The sequence below is a fragment of the Eleginops maclovinus genome, chromosome 23, assembly GCF_036324505.1.
Source record: "Eleginops maclovinus isolate JMC-PN-2008 ecotype Puerto Natales chromosome 23, JC_Emac_rtc_rv5, whole genome shotgun sequence".
NCBI lineage: Eukaryota > Metazoa > Chordata > Actinopteri > Perciformes > Eleginopidae > Eleginops > Eleginops maclovinus.
In genome coordinates, this window is record NC_086371.1 from 8,902,336 (window position 1) to 8,915,204 (window position 12,869).

Here is a 12,869-nt window from a genome sequence, read left to right on the forward strand (position 1 = left end):
TCAGGGACAGCCTGGAGGTGTCTCCTGTTACGCCGCAACACTGTGCCGTTGTCCATCTTGACCATGTAGGATCTGGGTTGTTCCGCTTTCCCCAACACCTGCGCAGGGGTCTTCCACCCCTTGTCTGTGTCCAGCTTGACACGCACTGCCTGACCTGTTGGCAGCTCTGGGAGATGGAGGGTGGAGTGTCGGCGGTTGTAGAAGTACTCGTAAGATCTCTTGGCTTTAGAGTCATTTGTTCTTACTTGTTCAGGGCTTATTGGAGTCATTTGCAAGTTTTGCTCCAATGTGGGGACTGTGGTGCGAATCTGTCGTCCCAGCATCAGTTGAGCCGGACTGGCCCCCGTTGCAGCAATGGGTGTGGCCAGATAGCTCATCAGGGCAAGGTACGGGTCTGGTTGTTTCAGCAGTCTTTTAGCAGTCTGGACTGCTCTCTCGGCTGCCCCGTTGGCCTGGGGGTAGTGGGGGCTCGAGGTTGTGCGCGTGAACCCGTACTCTTTGCAAAAGTCAGTGAATTCAGCTGACGTGAACTGCAGACCATTGTCGCTGACTAGTTCGAGAGGTACACCCCATCGGCTGAAGATGGCTTTGAGGCGCGTGATGACCTGCTGGCTTGATGTAGAAGGTAAGTGTACCATTTCGACATACCTGGAATAGTAGTCCACGACTACTAGATACTGCTTCCCTTCCAGCTCGCATAAGTCAGCAGCGATCCTCTGCCAAGGCCCCTCTGGCAGGGCCGTAGTGATGAGAGGCTCACGCCTCTGCTTGGGCTTGTGCTCTATGCAGAACTTGCACTGCGTCACGGTTGTTTTGATGTCGCCTCCGATGCCAGGCCACCAGACAGAGAGCCTGGCTCTCTCACGGCACTTCGTCAGTCCTTGGTGACCTGTATGGATTCTTTTCAGAATGTCTGCTCTCAGTCCTTTTGGAATCACAATTCTGTCGTCGTACAGAACTAGTCCCCCCGCTTCAGAGAGGTGATGCCTGGCAGAATAGAGTGCAGAGAAGGAGGAAAAGTTGTGTCTCTTACGCCAGCCGTTTCGCACACTGGAGATGACCGCCTGAAGGTCTGGATCCATCCGCGTTGCTCCTCTTATCTCCTCCAACTTCTCTGGTGACATCGGCTTGTTTGTCACCACTGCATCGACGTACGCCTCGACGTGGCGCTCCGTCTCTGACTCGGCCTCCTGAGTCAGAGGGCTCCTGGACAGCGCATCTGCCACGATCAGCTGCTTTCCTGGAACATGGACAGCTGTCGCATTGAACCGCATCAGGCGCATCAACAGTCTCTGGCACCGCACGGGTGCTTTGTCCAGGTCACATGCATTTATCAATGGGACTAGCGGCTTGTGGTCTGTCTGGAGGCAAAAACTGTCTAGCCCCTGTACATAACGTACAAAGCGTTCGCATGACCACACCGCTGCCAAGCACTCCTTTTCTATTTGGGAGTAGCGTTTCTCGGTTTCTGTAAGAGTGCGTGAGCAGAATGCAACAGGTTTCAACTCACCGCTGTGCTCCTGGAGTAGTGTGGCGCCCAGGCCGTAGCTGCTGGCGTCCGCGCTGACGATGGTGCGGCGGTTGGAGTCGTAGTAGGCCAGTGCTGGGGCTGACGAGAGCATGTCTTTGGCTTTCTGCAGCGCTCTCTCTTGGAGGTCACCCCATGCCCACGCACTGTCCTTCTTGAGCAGGTCAGTGACTGGGTGTAGCGCGGTTGAGAGGCCTGGCAGGAACCTCCCCAGGTAGTTGATCATGCCCAGGACCTGGCGCAGCTCTCCCACGTTGTTTGGGCTGGGCATCTCAGTGATTGCACTCACTTTGCTTTTGTCTACTTTCATGCCCTCTGCGCTGATTATGTGTCCGAAGTAGCCGGTCTCCGACTTGTTGAACCGGCACTTTGCTTTGTTCAGTTTCAGTCCAGACCGCCTGATGGTCTGGAGGACTGTGTTCAGCCGCCTGTTGTGCTCCTCCTCGTCCGCACCGTAGACGAGTATGTCGTCCATCACGACCACGACTCCCTCATGGCCCCTGAGCAGGTCGGTCATCAGTCTCTGGAAAATCTCAGGGGCTGAAGAGATCCCGAATGGGAGCCGCCTGAAACAGAACCTGCCCATGGGTGTGATGAAGGTGGTCAGTTTTTGGCTGTCGGGGTCCAGGGGAATTTGCCAGAAGCCACTAGAGGCATCTAGCGTGGAGAACACCTTTGCCCCCGCTAGCTTGGGAGCAATGTCCTCCAGTGTGGGCAAAACATACCGTTCTCGCTTGACAGCCTTGTTGAGCCTCTTGAGGTCCACGCACACTCTGACCTGGTCTTTATTCTTTTTTTCCGCAGGCACCATGGGTGCGCACCAGTCGGTGGGCCCTGTGACATGCTCGATTATGCCCATCTCCAACATGCGCCCCAGCTCCTTTTCGACCTTTGGCAGGAGGGGAAACGGCACCCGGCGCGGCGTTGTGGCGACATAGGGCTCCACGCCTGGTTTCAGCTCGATTTTGACAGGGTCGCACTGTAGGAGTCCTATTTCTCCGAATAGGTCGTCCGTCACGGTGCACACTGCATTCAGCCGTTTCACAAGGCCCATGGATTTTGCCACTCCTCCCCCCAGTAGGTTCTGTGCAAACTGTCCTTTGATTACCGTTATCCAGAAGGCATACTTTTGGCCCTTGTGCCGGCATGTGGCCAGGAATCTGCCTATGCACTTTACTTCCCCGCCTGGGCTTGTGGCACTGACTGTAGTCTTAGCTAATTGGGGCTTGTTTGGCATTTTGTTGTACGTTTTCACAGTCATTACAGTAATGTCTGCCCCCGTGTCAATTTTAAAGTCAACTAGACTATTGTTGATGGGAAGTGTGACACGCCAATCATCACTGAAATCTGGCTGCTCAACTACTGTATGGGCCTGATTTGTCACTGCACCGATAAAGAAAGCTTGATCATCATCATCATCATCGTCAAATTCGTGTGTCACAGCCATTAATTGTTTTGTCATTTTGCTTTTGCACACCAGTTCAAAGTGTCCTAGCTTACCGCATCCCCGGCATTCCTTGTCGTGTGCGGGGCAACGTTCTTCACGTGCGTGTGTCCTGCCACACCGTGAGCAGCATCCATTTTGTTTGCTGTACTCCTCTCGTTTGGGACCGTTTCGTCCATCTCGCTGCCACCTGCCCTTGCCGCGTTTCCAGCCTGCCTGTCCCCTTTGTCCCACAGCATTCACTGAGCACTCTGCCCGCTCCTCGCTCTGCTTCTTGATCTGCTCGCTCTGTCGGGCTAGCTGGATAGCCCTCTCCAGCGTAAGATCCGCCTCAAGTTGCAACTTTTGTGAGACCTCGCTATCTAGGATGCCAATGACGAGTCGGTCTCTAATTTGTTCATCCTTTGTTATGCCGAATTCACAGTATTGGGCTAGCTCATAAAGGCTCCTCACGAAAGATTCCACCATTTCTCCAGCCCTCTGCACACGCTTGTGGAAGCATGCTCGCTCATGTATCACGTTGCGCTTAGGCACGAAGTGATCATTAAACCTAGCTATAACTATATCGTAGTCAAGTTCTGGGTTATCACTTTCGTCGTCCTCCGTATACACAAACGATTCATAAATTGGCTCTGCTTCTTTCCCCATCGAATACAGAAGAGCGTTGACTTGTACCTCACAGTTCTCTTTGTTGAGCTTGGAAGCCGCTCGAAACCTGTCGAATCGGCGCCTCCACACTGGCCATTCCCCTGGCCGGGTAAAGTCAAACTGTTCTGGCGGTCCAAACTTGGCCATCTTAGTTCTTTCGGCGTTCAGTCCGTAACTTCTGACACCATGTCACGATACGCACACACTGTGTCACTTATCGTGTAGTTTATTAGGGCTTTGGATTAACACGTTACAAACTGCATTGCGGAGCTAACTCACGCGTGTCTCTATAACTTGTTCAACTGTACAGCGGAGACCGGAACTACGTCACCGCGTAATATAACTGATAACGTTCATACCATCATTACATTACACTAACCATGATAATAATAATTATTATATTAAAAATAAAAACTCTAAAGGACAATTTAAAAATAAGGGCAACATGACATTGTTGCTCTTTCTAACTCTTTTATAAAACATATTCCTTTTTTGAGGAGAGTACAGTAAACGTAATATCTGCCATTTGATGTGCCCTTTAAATTATAGATATTTCAGAAGGCTATTCAATGGATCAAAGTATAATGTAGCTCCATGCTTGGCACGATAAATCTCCAAGCAGACACTGGTGGTGCTTGGTTTCCGAACTATGATGTTCAGAGCTCTTGGTTTCATAGAGCTTTCTGCTTCAGTTGGAATACTGAAGCACTGAATAGGTCAGAACTCACACAGGGGGACAGTTATATGACTTTGCCTGTAATACAATATGGAAGATAATGCACTTGCACCAAAGCCTTCATTAACAAAGCTCCACACCTAGTCATGATGAAATAATAACACTGGTATATCGACCAAAATAAATGTGTGTACAAGCCATCCACACACGAGACCAGCCATCAGTCAAACAAGTTGTGAGAGTGCACTGCTTCTGAAGCTGTTGAGTCACTTTCTGATGACGTGCTGTCATCTTTTTATCATTTCCCATTTCTAATACTCTACAAACAGAGGCCTGTTTGCTACACGGTTCTCTGCCTTCATTGCTATAGCTTCATGTCCTTACATTTAGCAATATACAGCCATGTATACACTGTCAGTCATTGTTTATCCTACCTTTGCTCTGTCCCACTTAGGGTATACACCTCACCCTGAAAAAAGAAACAACATATTTGATGTTTACTGCCTACTTACTTATTCACGCTAGTTTCACTCCTCTCCTTTCATCTCTGATTTAAAGAAAAGGGGGCTTTGCACATGCAGAGACACTTGTGTATTAAAACGGACAGTACCGTCTGCTAACTTGATGCCGGTGCTACCCGTATCATCTGCTCTGTTTTAACAAGGTAAGGCCGAACTAATGTCGAAGTCCCTAGATGCAGTGACTTAGAAAACATGCTGTAGCTACCTGTCTTCCCTTGGACAAGACAAGGTGAGTGAGTGAGGTCAAAGACAATAAAACACAGCTAAATGATTTATTATAATTCTAATATTATTTACTTTACACTATCACCTTAAGAATATTTTATGTATTAAAGGACTCATGTCTCAGCAGTGTTTTGTAAAGCTTGTCAATACATTTATCATCAGTAGAAACAACTTTAGCAGTGTCTTTATGGGTCTCCCTCAGAAATGTATGAGACAGCTGCTGCTGATTCAGAAACCTGGAGGTAAATCACGTTCGTCCAGTGTTGAGCTCTTTACCTTGGTTTCCTATCGTAAGAACTCATTTTAAAACACTACCAATGGTTTGTGAGGTCCTTGATGGTTTTGGGCCAACATACGTTTTATATGTTCTTAGATGTTTAGGGTCTGGTTTTTTTCCCCACCATCAAAACTAAACATGGAGAAGCAGCATTAAGTTGTCAGGCACCTTACTTAGTTACTCAAACTCCCAGAAAACTGCAGGTCTTCTGCTACTCTCAGTTCTTTAAAATCAAGGACTGAAGACTCTTCGGTTTTATGCTGCCTTTTATTCAATCAAATGTTTTATTAATTTCTTTCACTGCTCTGTACAATATGTACTTGTTTTTCTAAGTGTCTTATTTTATCCTTTTTTTAAATGTTATTTTTCCTTGGCTCTTTAGTCTAATAGTGATGTTTGTTTTGCACTTTGTTTCGACACTTTAGATGTTTTGTGTAAAACAGCTTGAATAGCCTTGTAGCTGAAAAGTGCCTTATAAATAAACACGCCTTGCCTACATGCAGAGCGACAGAAGTGCTACTGTGGGTTATTTTGTTCGTACCCTTTTTCTGCGTTTCAATGGAGAACCTTGAAGTACAATTTGAAGAGAGATTTGTCAAGACTGTCTGAATGAAGTAGGGAGCAGGTGATGGATTGAATGTCATGTTATATTCAAAGCAGCAGCAAAGGCTTACTAGTGGTAAGCCTGGAAATAATGTATAAAATAATAAGATAAAATAGTGTGCACATGCCAGAAAACGTGTGCATATTTTTTTCATAGTGGCTCAGTACACCTTCCAGCAGGATGGCCATCTGTGTGGTTTCCAGTTAACATTTTCTGGCTTTCCTCAATCATTTCTCCCTTGTTTGTGTTTTCCCTGTGATGGATTGGTGACCTGTCCAGGGAGTAGCCTGCCTCTAATGAAAATGCATGATGGGATAGTCCTGGCTGACTCTTAACAGCACATAGAGTACAGTTTAAAAATCGGAGCGTGGATTAATATCAGAGACATAAGTACATTTGTTATGGCAAATCAGTACCATCTTTTGGGGGAACATTTCTACTGTTTTTGGGTTAAAAGCGGGTCATAATGGACTTTCTGTGTGGCTGAAATGTTTTTAATTAACATCCACCTTCTCTTTCAGCATTTTGTTAATACCTTTACACTTGATATAAGGATTTTAAATGCCTACACTTCTTGCCGTTATAGTAACTGCAGCCTATTTCTGCATAGCAAGACGAAAAAAAAAACCACACAAAATATAAAATTGCTTCCCTAAGTCTGACCATGAATTTTTTATTTTGCCTGCGGTATATACATGATTGCAAAAAAGTAACACAATTTGGTGGCACTTAACTAGAGGATTATAGCCATCAATATTAGATGAAGAAGTTCTCCCTCAAGTTAATGAAATCCTTGGATGAACGCCAGTATTCGGAGGGGAGACTGATAAGGAACGGATCATTCAACCTCCTGTTCCTAAACAGTTGAATTGCTATATTGATATTTTAATCGCCTAGAGATACAATTACTTTATGTTTGACCCAGCAGCGCTTCAGCCAGTATACGTTCTCTGTTCTACTTCCTGAGTCACACTGCTTATCAGATTACAATACTCATAGTTAAAACTGTAAGCATGTTTACTTAATGCTGGGATACATTATTTTTATGAAGAACAAGTATAAAAAGACTGGGCTCCTATTAAAAGGAGTGATACCATTGTTAACACTGCAATAAGGAGTTGTGGTATTTATATTGTTGTTTGTTTTATTAGTTGTAATAGTATGTTGTCCATAGACGCAGTTCCTCTGATGAAGAGAGATAGAGCATTGCGTAGCCTCAGGGAAAACCCTGTAGAAGTACCATCTCTCATTTTCTTTGTGGTAACTTTGGGGACATTTAGAAGGCAAGCTGCTGAGGACCTTAGGGGATACGTGAGGGGACAGAAAGTGATCGACAGTCTGGGGATGTAGGGAGGAGTGAAATCATTTAGTGCCTTAAAAACCTTGAAGGAGGACTGCATTATGTTGCAACTGCAGCAAGGCATACATTCTTCAGGAAAAAAAAAAAGGATTCTGTGCAGACAATCCAAGTCCCTCCTTTCTTTTATGTCCATTCTGTTTGAGTCCAACAACAATAGAGAGAAGGTTAACATTTCCAACAAACATCTGTTACAAATATCCAATTTATACTGTGTTTTAATTAGTGTAACTTCTTATACTCGTTGAGTTGTTTTGTGAACAGTTGAAATAAACAACTTTCTCACCAACGTTTTGCTACAAGTTTGATCTTCATCCAAGTTTCTTAAAGCATTCAAATGTCAACATATTATACCCGTACCTAATGTATACTCAAAAGCACCAGGGGTGTGAAAAACGATGTTCGCTACATTCTGCGGCAGAAAAATGGATTGTAGCATTAACATAATCTCAACCCATTAGCTCTGTGAAAAGTGTAGAAAAGGAGTCGTTAGGTTGGATCGATGCTGTTAAACAAATGTTTATCATTTACTGTTGACCATAGTGAAGACACGTTCTGGCCCGCTCTGACTGCGGGAATAGGTTTTCACTCTTTCAGACTGTTGGTCACAGTCAGTCAATGGGATGGGATGGGTTCCCTGACTGGTCGTTGTGTGACAGCGTGTGCGTGAATGAACGCTCATTTCCAAACATACCAGATGTCCAGTTTGTCTTTATGTCCTCCAGAGCCTCCTTCTGCTCTGTCAGGGTCATCATGAGAATCATCATGAAGCCATCCTATCCCTGTATTTTATAAAGTTCTTAAGTAAAGTTTTATGGAGATAAGAATTTACTTATAGAACTTAATTTAACTGTATCAGTTATTGTTTAAGAATGCTATTTGATTGAATTATGTTAAGGATTTATGCAAAAATAACATATTTAAAAGTATGGTGATTGGGAGCCTGTATTATCAATCTAAACAAATATTTTATCCCTATTAAGTCCCTCCATCACAGTAGGGAAATAATCATTTCCACTTAAATATTCTCCTTAAAGTCAACATTTAGTAATAACTGTGATCATTTTACATTTATAAGCAAGAGTATTATTTGTGCATCCATCTCACTTGATGTAAAATGAATCAGTTTAGTTTATTTAATGGTCAGAAATGTATTTAAAACATAACAACCCTCACCGAGCAGTACATCAACCTTATTTGATGCAAAAAGCATAGCCTGACAGAAATTAAGTATAACCTCTACTCGTCCTTGCTGCAGGGAACAAAGCTTTTTATTTCCTTCGGTGCTGTTCTCACACCTCTTCTTGAGGTCACACATTATTCTTACACATTATTCCCAGAGTCTCACATTGCAGTTTCACCGTGTAATAAACACAATGTTTCTTTACTTTTTTCCTCACCATTTCCTGTTGCCTGAACACTGACAATAGCATCATTAGGAAGGAGCGTAGCTACGCACACACTGTGGATTTACTGAATTGTGCTCCCTCGGACACGCTAAATCTTTTTCTCTTTGTTGTCTAACTTTTGTTATTTACTTTCACCACCTCTGTGTCACAAATACAACAGCATTGTTATTCTGCACTGAACTGAGACAGTTTGTTATCTCTTCTTTTATAAACTTAAATATAATCTAAGCATAGGGAGGGACACATCCACCATGAAGGCTCATTGTAAACAGACATTTATAAATTGCAATATAATGTTTAGTTTTTATTAAGAAAACAGATCATCATTATACACTACACTAAGTATGAATAACTTACACATTACCTCGGCTTGTCTGGTAATGACATTTGAGTAATGGTAGATGGGGGTGGGGGGTTGTAGCCCGTCACAGATCAAAGGAATTCCCCACCTCAGCTTTGCCCGTCGCCACAGGCTAATGCTTCTCATTTTTAACTGAGGGTCTCCTCTGACTCCCCGAGTCAATAAAAGAGATCTTAATACTCAAACCATTATTATTTCAAATCATTGTCAGAAAGGCGGGATGAATCAGTGACTTATGCCCGATTAATGCCGGGAAATTGTTCCATGCATTTTGCGTTATTGACACTTAAGGGCCTGAAAACAAGTAATTCTAACGACATAATCTAGCTATCCTGCCCCCCCACCCTCCAGCCTGTCTCTCCTCCTGCCTCAGACAAACGGGCTCATCTGTACTGGATCATTTGCCGTCTCTTGATAGGCTGTGGTTTATAGCCAATTATTTCTGGCGATCCATTATCGATTACAGTGTTATCTTTCTTGCATTGCTTAATCTTTTGGCACAGGAACACAGCGGCTCGCAGGGGGGCCGGGGTACAAACTGCTTAGCGATGAGAACACTAGTTTAGATGGATGGTTGTTCATTTGCTTGTAGATGGGAACAGTTTAAACTCAAACTCATTCAGACTTTATTCAGTGTCAGGGAGGGTAGGGCGTTTTTTTATTTGCCGCTGCTTGTGTTAGAAATTAGAAAGAATAACAGACAATTTTTCCGAATAAGTGCTAAACCTTTGCTATTGCTATGAATGAATGGATAAAGTCCTCTGAGGTTAACACACTATTGTTTGTCCTGTAATTCAACATGGCTGACAATAAACCAGAATTACTATTTTGACTGACTTTTTGTGCATCTCTCTTTCTTCTTTTCTAGTTGGGTTAATAATTTCGGTCATGAGGGTCTTGGCCTTCTGCTGGATGCGTTGGAAAAGCTGCTGGATAAGAAACAGTAAGTGATCTCTTATTATTTCCAAATATCTGGGAGTAAAGTGGCAGGTTCTGTTCATATAATCACAATATCCTTTTCATTTTTGTTTTTCAGGCAAGAGAATATTGATAAACGGAACCAACATAAACTCATCCAATGCTTGAAGGCTTTTATGAACAACAAGGTTTGTATGAGTCAACAAAGATGATCTACACTCTAATAAATGAGGTCATTAATTTCCTGTCATTATAAATGCATGATGAAATTATATTGCTTAGATGCAGTCACTATTAAAAGTGTAAAGGTAACGTCTAAAATTAACTACCAGTGAGTAAAAATCATAATAAGAAATACCTGAAACTCTGACAAGCCCGGAATAGTGTCAAAGCAAAGGGAAGCTAATTCCACTATTTCAAGCACACAGTCTCGAATCTTTCAATTATCTTTTCTTGGGAAGGCCTGGCTCATTTCTCAAAAGTGGCACACATTTCAAGGATAAATGAACTATTGATATTGCTCGTCGTGGAGCTAATCCCCACATGTGGTCTGCTCTGCCCATTCCTTCAGACTAAAAGGTACAGGAGACTATAAGCATTTGTCCCTATAGTCCTGTCCTGAATTGAATTAATTCATCATCCTCCCCATTTTCTCCCATGGCCTCGTTGTCCCTCCTTAAAAGAAAATGAAGGCTAACTATAACTAACGTACGTTAGAGCTTCTTTTCTATAATTCTTTTTTTCTTTTTTTATACCTGAAATGAAAGTTCTCCACGAATGCAAATGCTCTCATTAATTTATACCCAATGGACCTTTTCTGTTCCACACCTCCTCCATTCCGTGTCTCACAGTATGGACTGCAAAGGATCTTGGGAGATGAGCGGAGCCTGCTGCTGTTGGCACGAGCCATTGACCCAAAACAGACCAGCATGATGACAGAGACCGTCAAAATTCTCTCTGCTTTCTGTATTATTGGAGAGGAAAACATGTAAGTTAAAGTCCTGTCTGTTTGTCTCATTATGTTCTTACACATTTTGCTCTTTCTCGTGTCATACATACCATTAAAGACTCAATATGTAAATGTTATCCCCCCCAATAATGTCACATAGCATACATATTTGATTTACAAATATATTTAAAAGGTTCAGTTTTATTCGCTAAAGTTTCAAAATATTAGCTTAGTGTAATTCCCTGTTTCTCAGGCTAATCTGCAATCCTCACTGTGGACATTTCCCATTGGATATATTTTTATCTTTAGATACTGTCCAGAGGTTTCATTGACAGATACCATGAGCATTTCTCAAATAAAAAATATAAGCACGGCTATTTTCCAACCTACCTCGGGTATGTTGTTTTGTAATTTTCAGAAACTGACCCTTTAAGTATTTTGCGTAACCTCCTTCATTTAAAGTTGAAAGAGTACTTTCTCAGTAAATCACTGCTGATAGTGAAACAGCACAATACCGATACCAAATATATATAAAAAGATGGTAGAGATTAGGTCTGTCTCATCTCTGTTTTCACTCTCTGTTATGCTTAGAGAGAAGATCGGAGACGGCTGTTTCTTGTAAACACTTGAATATCGCTATTGCTTCAATCTCCTCTCACTGGGTGGCATGCACTCAGTCAGCGGCTGAGCCGCGTATATTCATGTTAACCCTGTGAGCGTGCACTGCGATGACAGATGACCTCACACAGTATAGACATTTGTAGGGTCACATGGTTAGACGATGCAGTTTAGTCTGTTTAATGTGTTGAACTACTCAGTGTAGTTTGCCACGGACACACAACCTGTCTGACAGCTTATAAATTGGATTTAAGGGAGTGTTTTTTATTGTTTCCCACAGGGCCAGACTAGAATAACAATGGCACTTCAAAGTCAGTCTGTATGCAGTGCTGGAAATAAACAAACCCACAATATCTGCTGGAGAAGACGAGTTCAGCAGAGTCTCACATCTCTGACCATCTAAAATGCCTTTATGAATATAACACTGTGGCTCTGCATATACCAAGGAGTACACTTCTTATAGTTAACATTTATTTAATACATTTTGTATTTGCTTTACGAGCATTCTTTTCATTTCAGTTTTTTTGTCACCCACTACCCGAAATACACAATTGAATAAATTAACTATTACAGTCATCATTACACCACAGCTATTTAACCTTCCACGGGGAGAGTAGATTGTCTGTCTGTCTCTCCCTCAATCTCAAAGTGTTCAAGACTAAGTTAGAGCAAACATGGACATCTTTGCCATGATCTCATCCCTGCATTAAAATGAACCCATCCTGTCAAAATGACAGCCAAAGCAGCCGAGGCGTCACTTTTTTGCTCAAAAAACTTCTCTTCCAACCGATGTTGTGACGCTCATGTTCAACACCCACTTCAGCTGACAGCATCAAAAGGGAACACGACAAGTTAAGCAGATCTATCTGGCCTGTTTGAAGCGTCGTCTGAACCGGCTTTAAAGCTGCTCAGTATGCAGCCCCCCATGCTTGTCTGTGACTCTGTAACCCCTATCACAGAGCATGGCTGTTCAATTTATCTCTTTGTCAGGCGAACTCCACACATGCAGTCCTTTTGGTCGAACACAAGATCACAAAGCAACTGCTATTAATTTGTCTTCCTGAAAGTCTTATTTTTTTGTGCTGATGTAAACAGAAAACAGCAAGCCTACGTGGCATGTGTGAGTAGGCACATGCATAAGGCTGATATTTCAAAATGTTGACCTTTACCCGAGTGTCCATTTATTTATTTTTCAACACTTTCATTGGAACAACAATGTGAGCTTGTATATCAGGCTAAGAGCTCTTTTGTACCCACGGGAGAAAGAAGGTTAAAGAAAGGATTAAGCTTTTCAATATCTCAATTGATGACCGTAAAATAGCAAACAGGGCCTT

The 12,869-nt window shown here is 43.0% G+C and overlaps 1 protein-coding gene across 1 annotated transcript in view; it reads left to right on the forward strand.

Moving 5' to 3' along the window:
* Positions 1 to 12,869, forward strand: part of diaph2 (diaphanous-related formin 2) — a 329,957-nt gene that overhangs the window by 90,541 nt on the left and 226,547 nt on the right. The window contains 3 exon segments of the mRNA XM_063876203.1: positions 9,919 to 9,993; positions 10,087 to 10,156; positions 10,820 to 10,956. Of these exon segments, the coding sequence (XP_063732273.1) occupies positions 9,919 to 9,993; positions 10,087 to 10,156; positions 10,820 to 10,956 (282 nt within the window).